The 24,448-nt window shown below is 48.3% G+C and overlaps 1 protein-coding gene across 2 annotated transcripts in view; it reads left to right on the top strand.

Moving 5' to 3' along the window:
* LOC147635730 (peroxisomal fatty acid beta-oxidation multifunctional protein MFP2-like) overlaps positions 1 to 24,448 on the top strand; it is a 192,019-nt gene that overhangs the window by 116,827 nt on the left and 50,744 nt on the right. For both annotated transcript variants that reach the window (XM_086803129.1, XM_086803128.1), the window contains 2 exons: positions 11,081 to 11,136; positions 11,262 to 11,564. In XM_086803129.1, coding sequence (XP_086659255.1) covers positions 11,081 to 11,136; positions 11,262 to 11,564 — 359 coding nt within the window. The remainder of the gene's footprint in view (positions 1 to 11,080; positions 11,137 to 11,261; positions 11,565 to 24,448) is intronic.

Here is a 24,448-nt window from a genome sequence, read left to right as displayed (position 1 = left end):
AGAATCGGTTTCCGATTCCACGCATAGACGACATCCTTGACAAGTTGGATGGATCGGCATGCTCTAGCCGAATTGATCTCAAGAGTGGGCATCATCAAGGACGTGTAGTGCTTGAGGATGTACATAAAACTTCTTTCAGGACAACATTTGGGCTTTATGAGTGTTATGCCTTCTAGTCTTATGAATGCCCCGGCTACATGCAATAGAATGATGGATCGCATATTCCGTGTACAGGAAATTTATAGTTGTCTTCTTTGATGACATCCTAGTCTTCTCGAAGACCGAAGAAGAGCGTAGAGCTCATTTGGCCATTGTTTTTGAAGAACTCCGTAAGCAAAAACTCTTCATAAATGCAAAGAAGAGTGAGTTCTTCTTGTCCAAGATACATTATCTTGGGCATATTGTGCCCAAAGATGGAGTGCAGATGAATCCTGCAAAGATTGATGCAATTCGAAATTGGCCCGAATTGAGTTCGGTGCATGAAATCCGTAGTTTTTTTGGATTATGCTCTTATTACCCCAGATTCATTCGGCACTTTGCATGGATTGCTTCTCCTTTGCATGATTTTACAAAGACGAAGACCACATTCAAATGGACTAATGTAGAGGGATGCATTCCTTAAATTGAAAGATGCAACTACTCATGGTCCAATGTTGATCATTCCGGATTTGCAAAAGCCTTTTAGTGTGGAATGTGATGCATCTGGCAATTGCATAGGAGCTATCCTAAATCAAGAAGGACATGCCATGGCTTATGAGAGCCGTAGATTGTATGATGCAGAGCTATCTCTTGGCATTTATGAGAAAGAGCCCTTGGCTGTAATTCATGCACTTACTATATGGAAACATTACCTTCTTGGGGTTGATTTCACTGTGAAAACAGATCACCAGAGTTTGAGGTAATTTCTTACCCAAACTAAATTGTCAGAGAAGCATAGAGAATGACCAATTTCCTCTCTATGTAGAGAATGAGGATGGCCAATTTCCTCTCTATGTTTCATTTTCAGATCTTACACACCCCAGGAAAGAAGAATGTACTGGCAGATGCATTCTGACGAAAGCTATATGTAGCAGCTATTTCAGTTGCCTCTCATGGAGACTTGTCTGCCATGCGTGATTTGTATCACACGGATGCTGATTTTGCACTATTTGGGCTGATTTGATGGCTGGTCATGCACATACCTCTTATGTGATCAAAGAGGGTTATCTCATGAAAGATAAGTGCTTGTGTGTGGTGTCTGACATGAGGCAAAAGGTTTAGGATGAGTGCCATGGTCCTCCACATGTTGGTTATAGAGGCATAATGCCTACTACGTATATGATTGAGTGGTATTTCTTTTGGCCAGCTATGCGGAAGGACATAGAGGCACATGTATGTGCATGTATCACCTGTCAAAAGGTGAAATTTGATAGGCAATAGGCATCGGGTTTGCTTCAGTCGTTGCCTATTCCCACGCAGCCATGGGAAAGTATTACAATGGATTTCATTATGGACTTGCCAACGGACCCAACAAGGTAATGATGCAATTTGGACAATTATGAACAGGTCTAGTAAGCAAACTCACTTCTTACCGGTCAAAAAGACCATCAAAGCTGAGTATATGGTTAAAATATATCTTACATAAGTGTTCAAGCATCACGAAATGCCGAAGTCCATTGTGGGGGATAGAGATCCCAGGACTACAAGTCTCTTTTGGCGGGCCTTATTTGATAACATGGGCACCAAATCGGACTTCTCATGAGCTTATCACCCTCAAACGGATGAGCAAAATGAGGCTGCAAATTTAGCCGTGTTGGATCTCTTGAAATGTTATGTGGCGGATCAGGAGTCTTCTTGGAAGAAGTGCTTATCGCTTGTGGAATTGGCATTCAACAACATGGTGCATGCATCTACGGGAAAGGTTCCGTTTGAGATTGTTTATGGTAAGGTGGTTTTGCTACCCATCCTTCGCACAAAGGATGAGATATTTGTAGCTAATGAGTATGTAAGGGACTTGGATATTGCTTTTGCTCAGTGTGGACAGCCATTGCAAGGTCACAAGACAAGCATAAAAAGGCTGCCGACAAGCATAGAAGGCAATTGGATGCTAAAGAGAATGATTCGGTATTGCTAAAATTTGAGAAAGCAAGACTTGCAAAGAGGCCTGGCAAAGACAATGCATATCCTAAGCTTGTAACCAAGTACTATGGGCCTTTTCGAGTGATTGAGAAGATCAATGAAGTGGCTTTCAGATTGGCATTGCCTAGTCATTGGCACATACACAATGCTTTTCATGTGAGTCTCCTTCGCAAGTATGTAGGGCTGGAGCCCAGTGAAACGATCATTGAGAATCCACCAGAAGTGGATGAGCTTGAGGAGATCTTGCAGCCAGAGCAGATTGTGTATCACAAGGAACGCAAGCTTGCTGCAGGGCAAAGTTGTCAGGCGTTACCTTGTGAAGTTTAAGAACTATCTTCCCATTGATGCTAAATGAGCAGATGAAGAGTTCTTCAGACATATTTGGATGCTTTTCAGTTGCAGACAACTGTTTAGAAGCCGGGGGAGATGTCAACATTTGGCCATCCAATTGGTCCACCTGTGCTTTCTCATCATGTATGTACATTGGATTGGTGTCCACGGCAGTTGTATATGCCCGGGATTGATGCCACTCATGTGATACTGTGGACCTAGCTTTCCGTTGGGATTTGTGTCTCTGTGTACATGCCCGGAAATGCCCGGTGGATTCCATTGGGTCTGGTACTTTGTTCACTTTTCTAGAGCAGTTCTATTTTGGTATAGTCTCATGAACGGGGATTGTCCATACTAATGCTGCATTGCATAGCTTCTTTATGTGCTTGCTTACAATTGAAATTGCATGCTGTTTTCATGCTTGCTTAATCAATGTGTAGTTCCGGGTAAGGGGACGCCTGCCTGTGAACTGTGCGTGTGAAACTGTCTATTCACATGGTTATGTGGCATGTGGTGACGGGTGGTAAGTATTGGTTATAAACCTAGCCTTAGGAATTAGCACTAATTTATAAGTGAGTGTGTACACACTTCATTAAGTTTTGGTTGACCAAAACTCACTTATAAATTATAACTAGTGCGGTGTTCACACACTCTGATGTCTCGAGCTGGACAAAATCCAACGTCCACTGCCCAGACCTTATCCCCTTTGTACAAACGGAGTAACCAGCTTGCTCCACAAAGCACCTACCTGCCACCTAGAGTGGATAACTCACCACCTCACTCTTCCCTCTCTCTCTAGGAGAAGGCGCCTCCTTCATGAGGCCTCTTGGACTGTATTTTTTGCACTTTCTCCTTTCCAACTTCATATCCAAGCTTGCTAGGGTGTTTCCCAAGCTTCCAAGAGTGTTTACGGGTGCTAATCACTCTTCTACACACTCCTATTAACTGAAATTCAGCAAAACACCTCTCTTTCTTGTTGTAATTTCTGGTCTTTTTGTTGAAAACCCAATTTCAGCCTTCCTTTCTTAAGTTGAACCATAGGGGAAGCTTTCCCAGGGTTCCCTTCATCCTCTTCAAGACTTTTGTTGCGAAGAATTGCGACAAATCGAAGATTCCAACACTCCAAGCACTTCCATCGCGAAGACTTCCGCTGTCATCGACTCTACTTGCAACTTTTATGCTTAAATATGGAAGCAAGTAATAGGAAGGAGGAATCGGATTACAAGATCACATACCTATGTAGTGTTCTCTTGTCCTATGTGCTCTCATGCAGATTGTTACTACCATGTGTTGGTGGAACAATAGAGAGTAGATGGTAGGGAACATGGACACTTGAGAGGATAGTGTGAGTTCTACACCGACAACCACTTTGTTTACAATACTGTATTCATATGCATTGATATCGAAATCTGGTCAGAAATGCCCTTGACACTATGTACTTGATTCTGCCAAGATCAATATACTTTATTTGAGGGAGGGTCGGCCATTCCGGCTCATTGTGCGTCTCTTGTCAATTCAACAAATTACTTCTTGTATTGAGCATGTTGTCCATTAAATCTTGGTGTATTTAAGTGTATTGATTAGCATTGTGTTCAACCAAATTACACTTAGACTGCATGAGCAAGCGCCGAGAGGCCTTCATCAACGTCTGGCTACACGGTTCCGTTCTTACAGATAGTGGTGGAAAGCCCACTTGCCATTGCAAACCACTTGTGTGGTTGTCATGTGCACAGTGTGTATCTACCGTGTGCTAGACGCACGCAAGACCAGCTTCGAGGTTTGGGGAAGCTTGGAGCTAGGTAGGCTGTTTGGCAAGCTGAGTTAGGGATAGACTAACGGGCGGACACCCAAGTATGGACGGGCGGGCGCCCAAGTGTGGACGCCCGATGACTGGCCAAGAGCCTATAAAAGGGTGGCCAAGGTTAGTCATTAGTGATATAGAGAGTCTCGCGAGTTTGTGAGAACTCTATGGTCTTGGAGCCTGGATCTAGTGCAGACGTGCACCTGCTCTACGCAACCGCGGCCGGCAGTAGTCTCGAGGCCCGCGAGGGTAGCTTCGTGGCGGTATGGGACGTCGCGAGGAGGAGATTGGTCGGTACGTCAACCTAGTTAGCTCAGCTCGTGGCTCGGTGGAGGGACAGCCAAGACTGTGGGCTTGCCCACGGCTGTCATGGTTGGGAGGTGAGTCAGGCTTGCACCCCCTTGTTTGTTTGTTTGTTTGCAGGATTCGGGTCTCGTACCAGGAACGATCACGAGGAGATCCGGTGGGGATTTGACAGTGGTATCAAAGCATGCCTTGTGAACGAGCAAGTCGGTAGGTAGAGAAGATGAGGTCAAAGAAAGGTATGTGCTCAAAAAAGCTTGCTATTTTTTTTGTGCATACTGCTGTTTTCAGATTCAGTATGTTGTTTTTTCATCATAAGAACCCGTCATGATAGCGATTGTGGTCTAGAAAGGGTTGTTTGCTTTGCAAAGAAGAGGAAAGATGGTTTTGAACTGTATAAATAGTTTCAGCAGAGAGAAATCAGGGAAAAAAAACATGGTTGTTTTTTTGAACGCAAGAGATACTGAGAGAAGAGAGATGCGATTCTTTTGGAGCTGCTGGTCGTGAAGTGTTGCAGGCGGGTAGGAGGCTTTGCAGTCGGCCAGGCCTACGTAGGTCGGCGCTTAAGCCTACGTAGGCAGACGCCTAGGCCACGGTGCCCAGGCTAGGCCTACACAGGCGCCTAGGCCAGGCGGGTAGGCGCCCAAGCCCGGCCTACGAAGGTGCCCAAGCCAAGCCTACGCAGGTGCCCAAGCCCACGCCACCTTGTGGCCAGGCCTACGCGAGGCTGGCGCAGGCTACCTGTGTGACCTCAGGCGCCGACATGAAAGCAAGCACCGGCAGCAGTCGGCGACAGGAGCAGCGTGGGTGACGTCTACAGACAGGCAGCCGACGGCGCTAATCTGGGAGGGATGGAGAAAAAAAAAACACAAAAGGATTCGATGCTTTTGATTTTTTTTAGATTAAATTTAAAAAAAAAGTTTAACAACCCCTCCAATGTTCCAAGGTGTTTGTTTTTTTAAAGAAAACAAAATATATATATCCATGTATATATATATATATATGTATATATATATATATATATGTATATATATATAAACACAAAAGCAAAAGCTCAAGTAGCTTTTGGGGCATGGTATATAAACCCCTTAAGTGGGCTTCTTACCACACATCTCTCAAGTTTTCAAGTTCTCAAGCTCTCAAGCTCACTCGCATTTTTTGTGCAATACCGAATTTTCTCTCCGCTTGCCCTCTTCACGGTGTCGACCCAAGAATTTAGAGCCCCTTGTTGACCACGAAGGCTTGCCGGCTACGGAAGATACCGATGCCGATCTTTTTTACGATTATCTGTCAAAATCAGATTTCCAAGAGTTCAAAGTAGCTATCGAAGCTTCTTCGTTGGAACGTCAGGCACAAATCGCAGCCCAGATGCAAGCTTTGCAAAACTCCATCGCTCTCTTGACCACTACCCTCTCTACTCTTTTGGGTATGGATACCTTGGTCTCTGCTTTAGGCCCCAACATTACTCCGGAACCATTCGGGGGGGTGAGCAAAAACAACATACCAAGGGGATGGCAGGTCCATTTTCAGTTTCATTCATATGATGATGGAAAAGAAATCCAGTTAGCAGCAGGTTTCCTCTCAGACAAAGCTTTGCTTTGGTGGAAGGAACTCAACCCTAGCCAACAACTTGGGCACAATTCGAAGACGTCTTCAAGAAGGAATTCCTCAAGAAAGAGGATGATCATGATGTTGTTGCCCGGTTTTCAGCTTTGACCATGACCTCGCAGCACCTCACTTATGAGGTCTACCTCCAGAAGTTTAGGGACTTGCAGATGAAAGCTACAAAGATGGATCCCACTACTCTTTTGTTTGGGGTTCTTCGTAGCTGGTTTACGAGACTCATATCGTTTATAAGTTAAAAATAACAAATGCAAAACATTGGACGAAGCCATTCATTCAGCTCGTATCTATGATGATACAATGGTCTCTTCCAAGTCTAAACCCGTTACCGAGCAGGGGAACAAGCATAAAAGAAAGTTCTTCGCACCTATGGCTAACTCGACTAAAGGAAAGTCTTCGGACCACCCTTCCAAGAATTCAAGTTCGACACCAGCGAAGAAGAAATGACTCCTTAGGGTTTTAAAGCTCAAGAAGGAAGGACATTGTTTTATCTGTGAAGAAAGAGGACACATGCGTAACGAGTGCCCAAAGCAAAAGGGTGCAAAGACCAACGCAGGACCCAAGCCAAAGGCAGCTAACCAGTTGTCTTTGACAGGTACGTCAATTACTGTACTTTCTCGCCCTAGTACATGTTCCGATTGTCTGTTCAACTCTAAAGTATTTGGCTTGCATGATCTTCTCCGAGTTTATGGAGAAGTGAATGGCCATCGAATCCACATTCTTCTAGACCCTGGCAGCTCACACAACTTTGTTAACTACAAACTTATGCAGAAATTGATTCTTGATACGACACCCAGCGATCATACCTATGAGGTACGCCTACCTACGGGAAGGCAAGTATGGGATCGAAAGGTGGAGATGTTTCCAATCCAGATTGAGGACTACAAAGATACTCTGGAATGCTATGTTATGCACCTAGAAAATGTAGACTTGTTATTAGGGATTGAGTGGTTTAAGGCTCTTCAAGTCCAGATAGATTGGTCTAGTCATATTTTTTCTTTTCAGCATAGGAACATCCCGTATAGTTTTTTAGGTGATTGTATTGATCCCTCTCAGGGACCTCTTGTAAATACAATTGTTTTTTTCTTTTCAGCATAGGAACATCCCGTATAGTATTTTAGGTGATTGTATTGATCCCTCTCAGGGACCTCTTGTAAATACAATTGATTTTGGAAATATAATGGATTCTTCTTTGTATACCGCTTTCCATTGTGTATTGATTTCACTTTTTTCCTTTCTCATCCCTTCCATGGGTGTCAATTAATTAAGTGTGTTTGAAAGCAAAGAATTACAGAAGATACTTGATTCGTTTCAAGATATATTTCCTAAGGAACTGCCATCGGGTTTACTACCTGAAAGGGCAGTAGATCATCGTATTGACTTGATCCTTGGTGCCCATCCTGTCAGTATTCTACCTTACAGGATGAGCCAAGCTGAGGAAGATGAGTTGGCTAAACAACTCGAAGATTATTGAGGATGGGCCAGATCCGTCTAAGTAAATCACCTTGGGTTGTACCTGTGTTGCTTAGGAGAAAGAAGGACAACACCTGGAGAATATGTATAGATTACAAGAGATTGAACAAGCTGACAATTAAGAACCGTTATCCTGTCCCTAGATCAGATGACTTGATTGACCGGTTAGCAGGAGCGAAATATTTCACGAAGATAGATTTACGTACTGGCTATCACCAGATACGTATTCATGAAAGGCATGTCGAAAGAACCGCCTTTCGGACTAGGTATGGTCATTATGAGTTTCTCGTATTACCTTTTGGGTTAACCAATGCTCCAGCCACTTTCCAACAAATGATGAATGATCTTTTTCGTGAACATTTGGGAAAATTTGTGGTGGTGTTCTTGGATGATATTTTGATATATAGTCGTACTCTTAAGGATCATGTTAGACACCTCACGATTGTCTTATCTATTTTAAGACAGAATCGATTATATGCTAAGTTAAGTAAATGTGAGTTTTTTATGACAGACATCATTTACTTGGGACACAAGATCACTAGAGATGGATTGAGCATTGACTATGACCGAGTTCAGAAGGTTCTGGACTGGCCTATACCGCGTACAGTGAAACAACTTCGTTCTTTTCTCGGTTTTGTTGTTTTTCTTCGGAAATCTGTGCGGGAGTACTTTGAGCTCACACTATCGATGACCGACTTATTGAAAGATCGTGGACGTAAGTCAAATCAGCCTATCACTTGGAATAACGATTTGGATATGGCCTTCAGACTTTTGAAAGATAAAGTCAAGGAAGCACCTATCTTAGCATTACCCAATCCTAGTTAGTCTTATGTTCTTGAAACTGATGCCAGTGACTATGCTATCGGGGCTGCTTTATTTCAAGATGGTAGACCGGTTGCTTTTGAAAGTAAAAAGCTAGACGACACTCAATCTCGTTGGCCAACCCTTGAGAAGGAGCTTTATGCTGTGATTCATGCTCTCAAGGTTTGGAGACATTATTTATATAGCTTCAAGTTTGTGGTATTGACTGATCATCAGTCAATTAAGTATGTGTGTGATGCGGACGATTTGAGAGGAAGGAAAGCTCGTTGGGCTGAATTAATGCAAGATTTTTATTTTGAGATCCGTTATCAGAAAGGGTCCATGAATAGTGTTGCAAATGTGCTTAGTCAAATTCGAGAGGTGAATACTTTGTCATTCATCGAGATTTCTACTGACTTATTTCAGTCATTGAGAGGGCTTTGCAAGACTGATAGTTATTTTGGTCCATTTTGGCAGAAGATCCAGGACGGGAGCTCATTGATTGACCACGACTCAATGACTGAGCAGTCTACCATTCAGGCTGCAGGAGGCCAGTGGATGATTCGGAATGGTTTACTATTCCGTAATGATAAAATTTGTGTATCACAGATTTCGGACATTATGTCCAAGATTCTTAAGGACTGTCACACGACGCTCCTTCTGCTGGACACCCTGGGGTACACAGGACACTATCGTTAGTAAAACACACTTTTTATTGGCCAAAGATGAAAGGGTATGTAGAAGATTATGTTCTCAAGTGTCAAATTTGTCAGGCAAATAAAGCTGAACGCTTTAGACAGGCTGGGTTATTGCATCCTTTGCAAATCCCAGGTAATAAATAGGAAAGTATTTCCGTGGATTTTATTACCGGATTGCCAAGAACACATCAAGGCCACGATTCTATTTGGACTGTGGTAGATCGCTTGATAAAAATGGCTAGATTTTTACCGACCCGGAAGACTATTACAGCTACGCAATTAGCAGGACAGTTTATCAAGCAATTGTTTAGACTGTACGGGTTACCGCAAGACATAGTCAGTGATAGGGACTCTAAGTTTACGAGTGATTTTTGGAAACTTGTTTTCGAGAAGTTGGAAACAACTTTGCATTTGAGTTCCTCCGATCATCCTCAATCTGATGGCCAGACTGAAAGAGTGAATCAAATTTTGGAGGATATGCTTCGAGCATATGTATCCGAAAGACAGAGTTCATGGGAGGATTATCTTTCTATGTTAGAATTTGCATATAACAGTACTAAGCATACGAGTAGAGGTTTTAGTCCTTTCATGCTTATGTATGGTTTTCAACCTAGATCACCTGTTACAGTAGGATTCTCAGGACTTCAGCATGATGCAGCACGTATTTTTTTGCAAGATATGCAGGAAATGTTACGAGTTGCGAAAGAATATATTAGAACTGCTCAAGACCGAGATAGGTTATATTCTAATAGACATCGTTCACCCAGAGAGTTCTCTGAAGGAACGATAGTGTATTTACGAGTTCCCAAAGAGTCCGAGACTTTACGGACAGGTCGATCTCCGAAATTATCCCCTAGATACTGTGGACCATTTCGTATTACACGAAGGATTGGTTCAGTTGCATATGAATTGAATTTGCCTTCTCATGTGAAAGTTCATCCTGTATTTCATGTCAATAGACTTAAGGAAGTACTGGGTGACCAGTTAGTTACTCCTCAAGAAATTATAGATGTCGAGGACATGACATTTGTTCCGCACGAACTTGAAAAGATTCTTGGATTTCGTGAAAGAAGATTACGTAATACGCTTATCACGGAATACAAGATCAAGTGGAAGGATCGTGTTGAGGAGGAGGCTACATGGGAGACATTGACTACTCTTCAGAGAGATTACCCTGGCTTTTTAGTGAGCTCAGGAGTGAGCTCTTAGAGGAAGGGGAGTATGTCATGTGCACCGTGTGTATCTACCGTGTGCTACACACACGCAAGACTAGCTTCGAGGTTTGGGGAAGCTTGGAGCTAGGCAGGGTGTTTGGCGAGCTGAGTTAGGGATAGACTAACGGGCGGGCACCCAAGTATGGACAGGCGGGCGCCCAAGTGTGGACGCCCGGTGACCAGCCAAGACCTTATAAAAGGGTGGCCAAGGTTAGTCATTAGTGATATAGAGAGTCTCGCGAGTTTTTGAGAGCTCTATGGCCTTGGAGCCTGGATCTAGTGCAGACGTGCACCTGCTCTACGCAGTCGAGGCCGGCAGCAGTCTCGAGGCCCGCAAGGGTAGCTTCGTGGCGGTATGGGACGTCGCGAGGAGGAGATTGGTCGGTACGTCAACCTAGTTAGCTCAGCTCGTGGCTCGGTGGGGACAGAGAGAGCTTGAGTTCCTCGCAAGCAAACACACACACACCCAAGAGAGTGCAAGACACAAGAGAGATGGATGGTTGTCATCTTGACTCTCGTTTCCCATTTGGGGATGGATTTGTACTTCTCCATTTTGGCTGTTTTTCTTGGTAACTAATAGAACGATCTTTTTCCCATTAAAAAAAAGAGTAGTGTTAACTACTATTTCATGTAGAGTACTATTAACTGCTATTTCACTATCAAGGAAGATCCAATGAATACTTGTAAAATCTGTTTGATGATGTGAATGTACTTTATAGGAACACAACGATTACCTCGGTTGGTGGGGATGGAAAAAGCACTGGACATGCTGCTTGTAATAACTCTTGACTGTTACTAGTTTTGTAGCTATAACTCTTTAACCCTAAGCTTGGTTCATCGTTCTAAACCCTAAACCAAGTGTCATGTTTGAAGTGAAGTCTGACAATAAGAATGATGCAGACATCAAAGAGTATTGATGCGGAAGAGGCAAGAGAAGCTGGTCTAATTGATGTAGTTGTTGGGTCCTCAAGTTTATTGGTCACGGCAAGAAGACAGGCCTTGGAAATGGCAAGTACTAAGAGATCTTGGTACGTATCACTGCACCGGATGGATAAACTTGGGGATACAGACGAGGCATTAAGAATACTCAATAGTACAAGAGCTTCTGCCAAGAGGAGATTCCCAAATGTCAGCTATCCTTTCTTATGCTTGGACGTTATCGAGGAAGGAGTGCGCAAAGGTGGTGAAGCTGGGGCTAAACTGGTAAATGCTAAACAGGGTACTGTTTCTGTATAATTTTCATAATGGTTGATTTTTATCCCATTTTAATTCCCATGGAACTTAATGTTGTTTTAATGCAAACATTGAAAATACCAGCATCATGGCATGACTTACACTGTAGATAAAACCTTGAGTGGTTTTTTTAAATTGATATTAGTAAAGTGACCTTTAATTCCAGGCATTCTGTCTAGGGCTACTGTTTCTTGCTTAGATCCAATTGTGTATGTTGGATGAGCAAGAATCACTTGACATCAGCACTTTGTCCGATGCCAAAGGCTTTTACTTGGGACTCATGAGGTAACATGATTAAGATGAACCTTGGAAGACATTTAGTAGAGAGTGATAACTAGAGGTGCATGGTGCAGAGACCAAAGCTTTTGAAAGGGACCAGCTTGAGCATCTTTTCTATTTTCTTGGCATTGGGTTTCAGAGTTAGTTCACACAAAGTTGTATACAACCCATTACAAAGTAACGTGCAAGGTTCCTCATTGGAGATCTTGAGAGGGAGTATCTTGACTGTCTTTTCTGTTTTCTTGGCGCTGTCCACTACCCATGCCAAAGTAGGAAAGCATATTTACCAAAGCTCTTGAGGATCTTCACAATTCTTTCTAGAGTGCAGATGTGGCTGTGTACTCATTGGGCTCTTAATCAAGAGATTGGGGGCTCATGTCTTAATGCACTTTTTCACCCTATGGTGCTACAAGATTTCATCTTATCTCATTGGGCCTTAGAGTTAGTCCATGGGGGGATGGAGATGGGATTGTTAGAGATTACTCTGCCCTCTAAATCCTTAGTGATTGGTTATAAGGCCCACTTGAAGAGAGCCGTTGAGCATTTGTAACTTGTTTACTGCACCCAATGGGATTTAGAGCAATAGACTGTGGAAGAGTTGCCATTGTCAAAGGCAAAACTACAACTAGAGCAAATGGGAAGACTTCTGCCTGGTAGCTGTGGAAAAGGGTGTAGCAGGGTCATGACTATATAAGCCTCCTGATGGCAGAAGATCAACAAGAGAAAAAGCATGGTAAGGAGCTGGAGCTTCCCCCCGTGGCTTGGCTTCTGCCTGCATATACTGTGCGCCGCGCACCGCCCCCGCCCCCGTGTCCATGGCGCCTTTCTGCCCTCCTGCGTCTGCTTCCCCCCCCGCATTCTGCCTGCTGCACCTGCCCTTCCGCCCTTTCCTGAGCCCCAGCCCACCCTTCGTGCGCCTTATCCCAAGCTTTCCAGCCCTTTGTGCCCTTTTGCCCTTTCTCCACCTTGCACATTCCTCCCTCCTGCCTTCTGCCTTCCCCCATTAGCTCTCTTTCGCGCCATGGCCGCCTTCCTCCGCCCGCCTCCTTTGCCTGTAACCCTTCTGCCCCTTCTGTTTTTGCCCCTCCCCTGGCCTTAGCCTTTCTGCCTCTCAGCCCTTCCCCCGGTAGCCACCATGGAGTGTTACAGTATTACAGTGTTGCAGTGTCACAGCGTTGTAGTGTCACAGTGTTGCAGTATCACAATGTTGCGGTGTTATGGTGGACAGTCCAAGATGCTCCAAGTGGACAGTCCAGTGGACACTCCAGCATGCAGATTCCGGAGCACACCACTCCAAGGCATTTAAGACACCGCACCCCAAGAAAGGAGATGTGTGCTGCTACATCTACATGCATTTAGCATCTTCCTACGATAGGAGATACTCGCCAACGGTCACACCGACTGCATCTTCGTGAATCTCTGGGTTTATAAGCCGTTCTACCCCGTTCAAAGGGGATATAGGCTGTCCTGTATTGCCAGCTTGTCCATTACAAGGCTACTCTGATATATTCCATTGTACTTGAGTTCTGTGTTCACTGTGTCATTCTGTCCTAAGCAGAGTGTGTTATCCCTCCCTGTGACCACTGCTGAGTGTGCACGGTGGAGTGAGGTGTTTGTAACTGCCGGTGCTCTGTGCCTTACCTGTTCCTTGCTTGTCCAGTTTAATTAAGTATTGCTTACGTAAGTGTGTTATGCCATCGTTTCTTTCTATTGTTCTATCCCGTGACTTCTGTGGACATATTGTCCAAGAGTGAACCACCATATCCTCTTAGTGTACCTGGGCACAACGCGACCTGATACAGCCTACACCCCCACCCCCACCCCCACCCCTCGCCACCTTGCCCTTTCTCTCCCGCCCCTTCCTCTTTAGCTTCCAGCGCTTGGGTTGCTTTTCTTTCGGTGAGGGTCATCTTACAACCCCGGCCCCTGCTGGGGCCGCCCAAGGAGGACTCCAGGAAGCTGCTTTGTCATCCAGAACCGAGGCTGCCGCCCCTTGCCTATTCTCTGAAGCGGACCTTGAGCTCGTGGCATCTACAGTATCCTCCCTCGTGGTCTCTTCATTGGTTTGCAAGCTCATGGGAGCCGCCCAACACATGGCCAGATTCAGGATTTGCTCCAGGCATACCTCATTGGCAAGCCTAGGAAAATCTCTGATATTCATTTTCTTGGGCATGGCTACACCCAGGTGGAGTATGACTTCCCACAAACGGCTAACATGTGCTTTAGCAGGGCCCCATCGCGATATGCACAGCTCTAGCGTTTCTCGCGGGGACAGCACCATGGCTTTGACCGTGCATCGACAGCCTTGCAGGATTGACTGGCTTCCCTGTCATAGTTTGCTTGAGTATATCCCTCTCCTGCGGTCAATTGGTAGGATCTTGAATCCCTCTCCTGTAGTCAATTGGACAGGTTTTGGAATCCCCCCAGACTACTGCCTCCATGGTGGCAAGGGCAGCTGGGATTCCCTCCATCATATTATGCAGTGCTTCCCTGGAGGCTCTCCCACAAGTCATTGCGCTGCCCAGCCTCCTTCAGGAGGGGCCAATTCTGCAGTCCATGGAGTGTTTCATTTGTAGACAACTGGACACCTGGCCTGAGCCTGCCCTTGATGCCAAGGCCATAGAGTTGCCTCTCACACCCACACCAAGACCTCCCCCCGACAGGAGTGGAAGAGCCTAGAGGCCAGCCCTGCTCCCCTCCTCAGCAAGATGGACAGGTGCCGGGCCAATAGGCAAGACCCGGCATCCTGCCACCAGCTTCCCAGCAATGACAGGCCTAGCACACAGATGACATGGGCCCTTGGTAGCCAGCTCGACGGCTTAGTTGGCGGAGACCCCCCCCCGCCCGCGCGCCCGCTTCCCCTTCTTTTGCTGCCCGCTTGGATGGCCGCAGGGAGAGGTGCACGTTGGTCGGACTCCGAAGGCAATGGGACCTATTGGTAAATGTTATGAGCATTTACCTTAGGATTAGGATCTTGACACTGAGGTGGCCCCACCCGCCCCGTAGGAGGTTCAGGATTCCTTTTTCCCAGATGCTATTCCATGAGGTTGTTGATCACACATTCCTCTTCCCCCCCATCCCTTCTCAAGTATGGGCAGAGCGCCTATGCGGCCCAGTAGGTCTTGGGTGCCTAGCTCGCTGCATCTAAACCGCCTGGTCTACGGCTACCCCAGGGAAACGGAGAGGCTCTTGTGTGCACTGTCTGACTCGTCCAAGAGAGAGAGAGAAGGAAAGAAAGATATATTAAGCATCTACTAAAGACCCAATGGGCCTATGAGACCAAAGTGATACAATAATGTCCATGGCATATCTCATCATGGAATGGAAAATAAAACAAAAAGAAAACATAAACAAAGCTATCTCACTGGGGTGATACAAAATTGTCCATGGAAACTCATCATGGAATACTAAGAACATACAAACATGAGAGCAACATCAGCTCTGAGTAGATGGTATACCGCTCTCCAAAATATCAAGCATGGGGCTAATGAGTATGGCCGAGAGGTCGCCCTCAGCTATGTCACGTGGAAAGGTAGCTTGATGGCGGTGGAGCATGTCTTGGATCTGGAGCTGATGAGAGACAGAGGTAGCTTGATGGCGGTGGAGCATGTCTTGGATCTGGAGCTGATGAGAGAGAGAGAGAGAGAAAGAAAGAAAGATATATTAAGCGTCTACTAAAGACCCTATGGGCCTATGAGACCAAAGTGGTACAATTATGTCCATGGCATATCTCATCATGGAATGGAAAATAAAACAGAATGAAATTATAAATATAGCTATCTCACTAGGGTGGTACAAAACTGTCCATGAAATGAAATGAAATGATATATTAACGTCTCTAAGAGGCCATGGAAACTCGTCATGGAATACTAAGAACATAAAAACATGGGAGCAACATCAACTCCTAGTAGATGGTATACCACTTTCCAAAATGTCAAGCATGGGGTTGATGAGTATGGCCGATAGGTCTCCCTCAGCTATGTCACGTGGAAAGGTAGCTCGATGGCGGTGGAGCATGTCCTGGATCTGGAGCTGATAAGGTGATCGTGTGGCCAACGGGGGGGTTGAGGGCGTCGGAGAAATCTAGCCCCCAGAAGTCTGCTCCATACATCAAGGCTGGTGTGACGATGGTGTCCAAAAGCCAGTCCTTTGTCTTGGGCTCCTGGAAATGTGCCTGGAAGCACTGCCGCTCAAGTAAGGTCAAGTTTGCATATCCCGCGTCACTTTGGCATATGCTGCGGGAATCATTGTCAAGCGTGGGCCACTGAAAGTGACACCAAGGTAGACATAGGATGAAACAATCTCCACACGATCTATATGTGAAGCTCAATCTGGATGTGAAGGGGCGAGAGGTATTGAAGACCATTACTTCGGTTTTACCAAGGTTAATAGAGAGGTCCTACTAAGTGCAAAAGTCATGTAAGGCATCCAACTGTCTGTGAAGCCCTTCGGCTGAGTCTGAGAGCAGGACGATGTCATCTCCATAAAGTAGTATGGAGATCAATATGCCTGCAAGTGTGCGACGAGCCCCACCTAATCCATCAATGAAGCTCGAGATCTCATCAATGTAGAGGCCGAAAAGAGTGGGTGATAGAGGGCAGTCGTGTTTCACCCCAATGGTGCTGGAAATCTCCTGCGATGTACCTCTTGGGACTCTCACTCGTCCGGTGACGTACTCATAGAGGGCGATGATGCTCCAAACCATGTCAGATGGGACTCCGATCTCCTGTAGATGGTGTAGGAGGTGGGCTCGGGGTACAGTATCAAAAGCTTTGTGGAAATCCACAAAGCAGCAGCAATAAATCCTTTGATGTCGTGCTCCTCCCTCCTCGATGATGGCACGGAGGGTGAAGATGTGCTCAAGGGTAGAGTAGCTCCTCCAAAAGCCAACGTGTCCTAAGGCTCTGCATCCCTGGCTCTCTGCAAATGAACTGAGCTCCGCCTCTAGCACTGATCCATAGAGTTTGGCCAATGTGTGACCAATCATGATCGTCCTGTAGTTATTAGGATCAAGTGGATCTCCGGCTTTGAGGATAGGGGTGATGGTGTTGGTGGACCAATAGGGTGGAAATCCTTCACAAAGGGCTCTATTGAACATGTAGGCTAGTAGGGGCGCCAAGGTATCATCGGCGTGCGAGATGTACTCGGTAGTGAGTCCCTCATGATCTTGGACTCGCACATTGCGTAGTCTACGAATGGCCTTGAGGACCATGCCCTTTGTGAAGAAGGTGGAGGTGGTGGATCTGGTGGTGGGGATAGGGGTGGCTGATGGGGGATATGATAGAGGGAGTGTGCATAGGAGTGCCATGTGTCCGGGTAGGTGATATGTATGGGAGGGCGATGTTCTCGGAGTTTCCTCCACGCCTCTTTGCAGTTCGGCCCTAAGAAAAGTCGGTATAACTCATCCTCTTTCTAAGCATAGAACTCCCGTTTCTTGCATTGGGTGAGCTGTTGAGAAATCCATTGCGCTTTGTGCTTCGTGATTTGCCCAATCCGTACCTCATGCTTAAGACGGGAGCGTGTGGCCCGGCATTCATCATCATTCCAACAGTTCCGGGGCATGGAACCGCAAGGTGGCTTGCCGGTAGACCGCCCCATGCAGATGAAAGAAGCAATGGCGGATGTGTGGAGTATGGTGGTGAGGTGAGCTGTGCTGTGAGGGTGGATAGGGGGACAGTAGGTTCCACATCCTGGAGTTGGCGGTAGATGTGGTTGGAGTAAACAAGGTCAAGCTCGTGATAAAAAGGACCTGAGTGTAATGTGAAGTGGGGGGTGGTGGTGGAGGAGGGATGGGTGGTGTGGAAGTAAGAGGGAAAGAGAGGTAGGCATTGGTCAGCTTCAAAAGGGGGTGGCCGAATGGAGAAGTCGGGGAGAAGGTGGGCGTGCCAAAGCCGGAGATCCCATAAGGTAGTCCACAGTGCTAGTACCTCTTGAGTGATTGAAGGAGGTGAGGGCGCCAGAGGAGGGCCATCAGAACATCTCGTTATAGATAACGAAGCCATGTGCAACTCCCAGCTCTAAGAAATATCTCCCATACATTGTGACCTCCTCACGATCCTATGATGATCGATGCAGCCTTGTGTCAGTGATGTCCAGCTCTTGTAGTCTGATAGGGTCGTCTAGATCGAGTAGTGGGACCTATTGACTTCCCGTCCTGGCGTTGAAATCCCTGAGCAGGAGGACTTCCCCCAGCTGTGAGAATTCCATGATATCCCCATATAATGGTAAGTACGGTGATTGGCCATGTTGGGCGGAGTAAGGGGAGTGGCGTGGTGCAAAATAACACACAGCAATGTGGATGACTCTGTCACTACTAAGCTGTAGCCGCCGCACCCAAAGATATCGTGCATCCTCGTCCTTCCGGACGATGCTGAGAATTTGTCGGAGATGGGATCTAAAAAGGACAGCTACACCCCCCCCCCCCCCCCCCGCCCCCCCTTGAGCCACGTACTCCTCCTAATGTGCGGGTCTCGCCTCGAAAAGCTAACTCCCACTCATACCCGGCTATGTATGGTAAGCCCCTCTCAGGGCTCTGATGAGTCTCTGTATAAAAAATGACATCCCTGCCTGTGAGAATCTTGCTCAAGCCTCCTGGATTCGACCACAGTATGCCATTGCAGTTCCATACTGCCAACCTTAGGTGTTTGGTCTCATAGATCCCGTGTCCCTATTTGGGACGGCGCTCAGTGATAATGACTCTACCATCACCTCACGCCAGTGTGCCACCTGTGTTGGAGTGAGATCATCTTGCATGTACACCTGTGTGCCCTTGAGGGCAGCCCGCCTGTCTAAGAAGGCCTGTCTGCTGGTGGCATCAGGGAATCTAAGGATGAGGGGCCGCTCTCATGTCATATCCTTGCCTGCCCTCCATGTATCTGCTGCAAAGGGGGGGGCGATCCCGTCCACTCCTAGCATCTAGCAAAGCGTCATGGCATCCTCCTTGTGGGAAGCCCCCGCTTGTGTATGATGCTCTGCGGGGGTTTGTGCTTCTTCACCACCTCCACCCAATCTTTCTTAGTGGTCTGCAGTTCTTCCCGCAGCTTATCACTTGCAGCTTTCAACTGCTCCAAGTCAGTCCTTAAACCCTCCTGAATATTCAGTTCCCCTTCCTCTACTATATGGTCCTTGACCGTAGCGTTTAGGGCTTCCATTTCTGCCCGCAGTTCCCCTATCATTGGGGCAGCCTCTAGCATTCTTGTTTGTTGCACTGGGTCTCTTTCAACATCTGAATCACCTCTTCCTGGCTGTTCACCTGGGCTGCCAATTCTTCAATCTTGCTCTTCTTGCCCTCTATCTCCTCGCGGAGGCCTTCCAACTGTTTTTCATGTTGGTTCAGAACCCTGTCCAGCACCTTCTTCTTTTTTTTTTCCGAGAAAAGATCCTTTCATTAGTTATGTAAAAAACGCCCGTAGGGCTACAAAAGAGATCTCTCCTGCTCCTAACAGAGAGAAGAGCAGTGAATACATCATGGCAGCCCGGGAGACTCTCCCTAGGTGCTGCAAAATACAAGCATCAGTCTAAAGGACTGAACGGCTAAATCATACAATGGGGGGGGGAAAGAGCCAAACAGGTGGCCTGTAGTGCCAACGGGGGGATCCCGTGTGTAGGGTGTAGAACGGGCCGCAGCGCCAAGTGGTATGAAAGGCCTGGCGCCGTAAGATCGCCTCATCCGAGTCTCCCCGGATGCGGTCGTACTGTCCTCGCAGGGTGTGGATCAACTCCTGCCAAATCCCCCGAACAGTCTCTGCTGGTGGCTCTAATCTCCCCTCAAAGGCCGTAAAGCACCGGGCCCTCCAGGTGAACCAGATGGTGAGGCTGCTGAGGAGCTCCCATCGTAAATCCCTCTCCTGTGTCCAGCTGGCGGACGAGAAATCCGGTGCCGGAACTAGGCGAGGCTGGCCCCTAATAAATCTGATGGCCTGACTGTCCTGCTCCATCTCATAGCCCATAGCAGGCCCTGACGAAGTCGACCAAGCAGCGGCACCCCACGTAAACATACCCTCTGGAGAGAGGGGGGCCAGAATACGCACCATCCGCAGCCAAATCTGTTGTGCCTGAGGGCAGTCCCAAAGGCAGTGTCTCTGTGTCTCCATAGGGTGGCCGCATCGGACGCAGGCCGCCGGAAGACCGCTGTAAACAAGCCAAGTGCCAACTGCTGAGCCCCTGTGGGCGACCAGCCACTGAAAAGCCGAGATCCTGCGGGCCTGTCGACTAGCCCAGAGCCGAGCCTAGAAATCCTCCAGGAACTCCTGTGATAGTCCCTGCAATCGCCAATGCCCCGCTGCCGCTGGAGAAACCGTCCTCCTCGCCGTCAAAATATGCCGTCTCAGCCGAACAGTATACTGGAAAAATGTGATCTCTGTGGCCTCAAGGGATGCATAAGGATCATGCCACTCGTACTCTCCGGGGTCCCACTGTAGCCGGGCCAAGGGGCGCGCGGCATATGCCCATATGCGCCAATCCGGGAGCACGTCAGCAGGGTCGGGGTCAATATGCCACTTCCGAGAAGCGGCAGCCACTACCCGAATCCTCTGAAAGGTGCACTCTGCAACCAAAGGCGACTCCACCTCCACTCTCTGGAGTCTGCCCTCATCCTGAATCTCATAGTAGAGGCATCTGCCATCCTCAGTGCTAGCTCTGACAGCAATCAGGATCTCCAACTGTGTAAAGGCTCCCATCCACCGTGGGGCCACTGGCTCGAGAGGTGTGAACCACTCCTCTGAAAGTGCCTCCTGAATATCATCCCTCATAATCAACCCCCCTCTGAAGTGACTCAGCCTCTCCACCTGGGTCTCCTCTGGTAGACTGCAGAAAGCCTGCCAGTCTCCAAAACTACGAGCTGGGCCTGCCGCTAAAGGTCCCCAGGCTAGACGAGGCCGAGAACCCAGCATATGACCCTGCTCTGTACGAACCGCTGGGCTCCAGATGAGCGGCTGCCTGGCCCGCTCCTCAACACAAGGAGGAGGCCGCTGAGAGAGCCCCGGTCTCAGCAGCTCCCAAGCTCTCAGGATACTCAAAGCAAATCTGTCCTCCCATCCTCTACTGAGGCCTGTCCTCCTCATCTCTATGAAGATCCAGCGAATCTCTGGTGCCCAAGTACCCCCTGCTGGGGGCGCCCGAGCCTGCAGTCGCTGCAAGAGGAGCTCTTTCCAAGGCTCAGTGCCTGGAAGCAACCCCCGAACAATAAGCTTCCCCAATAAGGCTCTACTCTGATCGACTGGATCTATAATGCCCAAACCGCCCTGAGCCAGCGGAAGTGTAATAACTGCCCATGCAACCTTTGCCCGAGCTGGCTGACCGTCTCGCCCTGACCACAGAAAGTTCCTGATCAGCCTCTGTACCTGGCTGATGCAAGAGCTCGAGAAAATCCAGCAAGACGTAATGTACCACATAGTCGCTAACAGCACGTGATTTGCCACCACCACCCTCCCAGCCAAGGATAGTCGAGCTGTACTCCAATACAATAGCTTCTTCCGAATGCTGAGAAGAAGCGGGGCAATCTGCTGCTCAGGTGACAAATCGAGGCCAATCTGGCATCCCAAATACCGCACTGCTGTGCCGGGAGGAATCCATCTAAAACCGGGGTCCGGACTCCATGCCGGAGTGGGAGCACTACTGATCCAAAAGGCCACTGTCTTGCGCCAATTGATCAATGCTCCCGAAGCTGCACTAAAAACCTGGAGCGACTGCTCTGCCCGAATAAGATTGGCCTCTTGGCCATGCAAAAATAAGCCCGTGTCGTCTGCAAACTCAGCATCAAGCAAATCCTCCCCCCGGACTGGGAGCTGAAGTCCTCTCAAACCAACCTCTTCTGCCGACAAATACATACTCATAGCCTCCGCAAAGAAGAGAAAAAGGAAAGAGGCGAGAGGACACCCCTGGCGGACTGATCTGGTCAGCTCAAAACTCGGCCCCCGACCTCCTGCAATCAGCACCTGGCTGCGAGCTGTGGAATACAAAGCTGCCACCCCTCTGATCCATCCTGGCTCAAAGCCCAGGCGTAGCATAGTGCCCTCTAAGAATCCCCAATCAACTCTATCGTATGCCTTCTCAAAATCGAGAAGCATCACGACCAAGTCCTCGCCAAGAAACCTAGCTCGGGCTGTCGCCTCCCAGAAAGTAAAGATGTTGTCAAGGATTCTGCGCTCCTTGACAAATCCTGTCTGAGTAGCATGAATCAACTCCCCCAGGAAGGGCTGGATCCTCAAACTCAAGGCCTTTGCCAAGACCTTGTAGACAGTATTGAGGATCGTAATAGGCCTCCAATGCCGAATATCATCTGATACTCCCTCTCCCTTGGGGATAAGATAGATCAAACCCTCTGAAAAGCTCTGCGGCATCACCCTAGTGTCCAAAACATGCTGAAAGCCCCTGCGGAGGCCTGGCCCCAAAAGGTCCCAATAGCGCATAAAAAAGGCCGGCGTCAGTCCGTCCTCCCCTGGGCAACTATGTCGCGGCAGGACCCTCAAGGCCTCGGCAAGCTCAGTCTTTGACAGAGGCGCACCTAGAACTGTGCGCATATGGTCTGTGACCCTCCTGTGCACATGGGCCCACACAGTCTGTCTGCATACATCTCGATCCTCAGTGGTGGCTGGCTCCGCTGAAAGCAAGTCACTATAAAAAGCAGTGGCAATGGCTCTGATCTCCCCGAGCTCAGTAGCTATCGATCCATCCGGTCTACCAAGCTGGCGAACCCCTGCTCGCGCATGACGGGGTCTAGTGATCTCAAAAAACTCCCCAGTCACTCTATCACCAAGCTGCGTCCACTGAGAGGACTGACGACGATAGTAAAACTCATGTCTCTGCTCCTCTGCCTCTCTAACCTCCTGGCGGGCCTGGCTCAGCTGGGACGCCACCCACTCACATGCTCGCTGCTGCTCCTGAAGGCGCTGTAGCGAAGCAAGGCTGCGTCTCAGCCGTTGCTCCTGCTCGCGAATCTCTCCCAGTCGTGTCAAAGCTGCAGCGTGCAGAAAAGAGCTAAGATCAATGAGTCCCTGGGCACACTGGCCCGCTGCATCCTGGTCAGAGCACTGACTATCATGCCAGATCCTCTCAATGTCCTCAGCGAGACTGGGGTCTGCAAGTACCCGCTCTGGGATCCTCAACTGCAAGCTGGGCTCCCGTGTCCCCTCCTCCAAAGTCAATATAACTGGCGCATGATCTGAAAATGAGGTGCCAGCAAGAATGCCGACGGAGCCCCCTCGCTCCCCCAACCAATCGCCCACATAAAAGCGATCAATCCGAGATAGATTAGTCCCTCCCTGCCGGCGATCCGACCGAGAGAAACTTAGACTGTCCTGAGACCGGGAGAAAGCCCCATGCTGCCATGCATCAGTGATCCTCAGTGACATGCAAAACCGGTCCCAAGCTGCAAGCTCCGTGCCGTGCACTGTAATATGACTGCCTCCCACCCTATCTGCCGGGTCCTCAAGCATGTTGAAGTCTCCCCCAACACACCAATGTGCGGCCTCTGGCAATGCATCTGTAACCTGAGTCCAGAACTCTGCTCTGGCACTAGCATGATTGGGCGCATAGATGTTGAGCACACCCAATAGCTCATCATGCATCCTCAGAATGACATACTGTGCTCTACCAGGCACAATGATCCCTCGATCCACAATGGCCTGCCGCCATGCATCTGCAATAACCATGCATACTCCTCCCTGTCCACCCAAAGGACCAAACCCTGCAGACCAGAAAGTGTCCCATCTACCAGGCATCACCGAACCATATCTCCGGATCCTGCTCTTACCCAAGTGGTGCTCCTGCATCATCAGAATGTCAATGCTGCCACCAACCAGGCATCTCTGTAGCTCCTGCCTCAAGCAGCCTCGATGGCGTATAAAGTGTGCTCCGCCAAGGCCCTGTACATTCCATGAGATGATCCTCATGGATGTCCTACTGAGGTGGATGCTGTCTCAGCCGTGCGGCGAGCCTTCGCAAGCGGCTTGGATGGAGAGTAGTCCCCATCCGAACGGCTGCGAGTCTGCCCACCCGGTGTACTGCAAGAATCCCGGATCAGGCGCCAGTGGCTGTGACCCATGGCGACTGCCTCCTGCTCTGACATAGTAACCTCGTGGATACTCACATATCCTGGGTCGCGTGCCAAATCTGCAACTATGCGCACGACCAAATGCCGAATCCCGGATGTATCCACACTCCCGGGATCCAAGAAAAAATGAGCCAACTCCCAAAGTCGGCCTATCACATCTGTAACCTCCAAATCGCTCATGTGATGAGAAAACTCAACTGCCTGAGTCTTCAACGTGCTGAGAGCGAGCTCTAGAGTCCACTCCCGGTCACAAGGTCCACATAGAGGGAACGAGAAGGCCACCGCTGAGTCTAGTGCCTCCTCCCCGCGGGCCGGAGGTATCACTACATGCACTCGGATGGGTGCTGGCTCATGGGGGCCCTCTGCTCCAAAAAGCCGTGTAAAGGTATAATCAAACGCCTCCGAGCGCTGTCGAATGCCGAGGCGACTCAGCCGACTGCGGATAGATGAAATCCGTGAGGCCCTAATCGGCATAGGTCTCCTCTGTGATGCTCGAGCGAGGTCAGTGCTCAGCGCCCTCCGG

Source organism: Cibotium barometz, chromosome 9 (assembly GCF_041138505.1).
Source record: "Cibotium barometz isolate CiBa-2024 chromosome 9, ASM4113850v1, whole genome shotgun sequence".
Lineage (NCBI taxonomy): Eukaryota > Viridiplantae > Streptophyta > Polypodiopsida > Cyatheales > Cibotiaceae > Cibotium > Cibotium barometz.
This window is presented reverse-complemented; position numbering and strand designations above follow the sequence as displayed.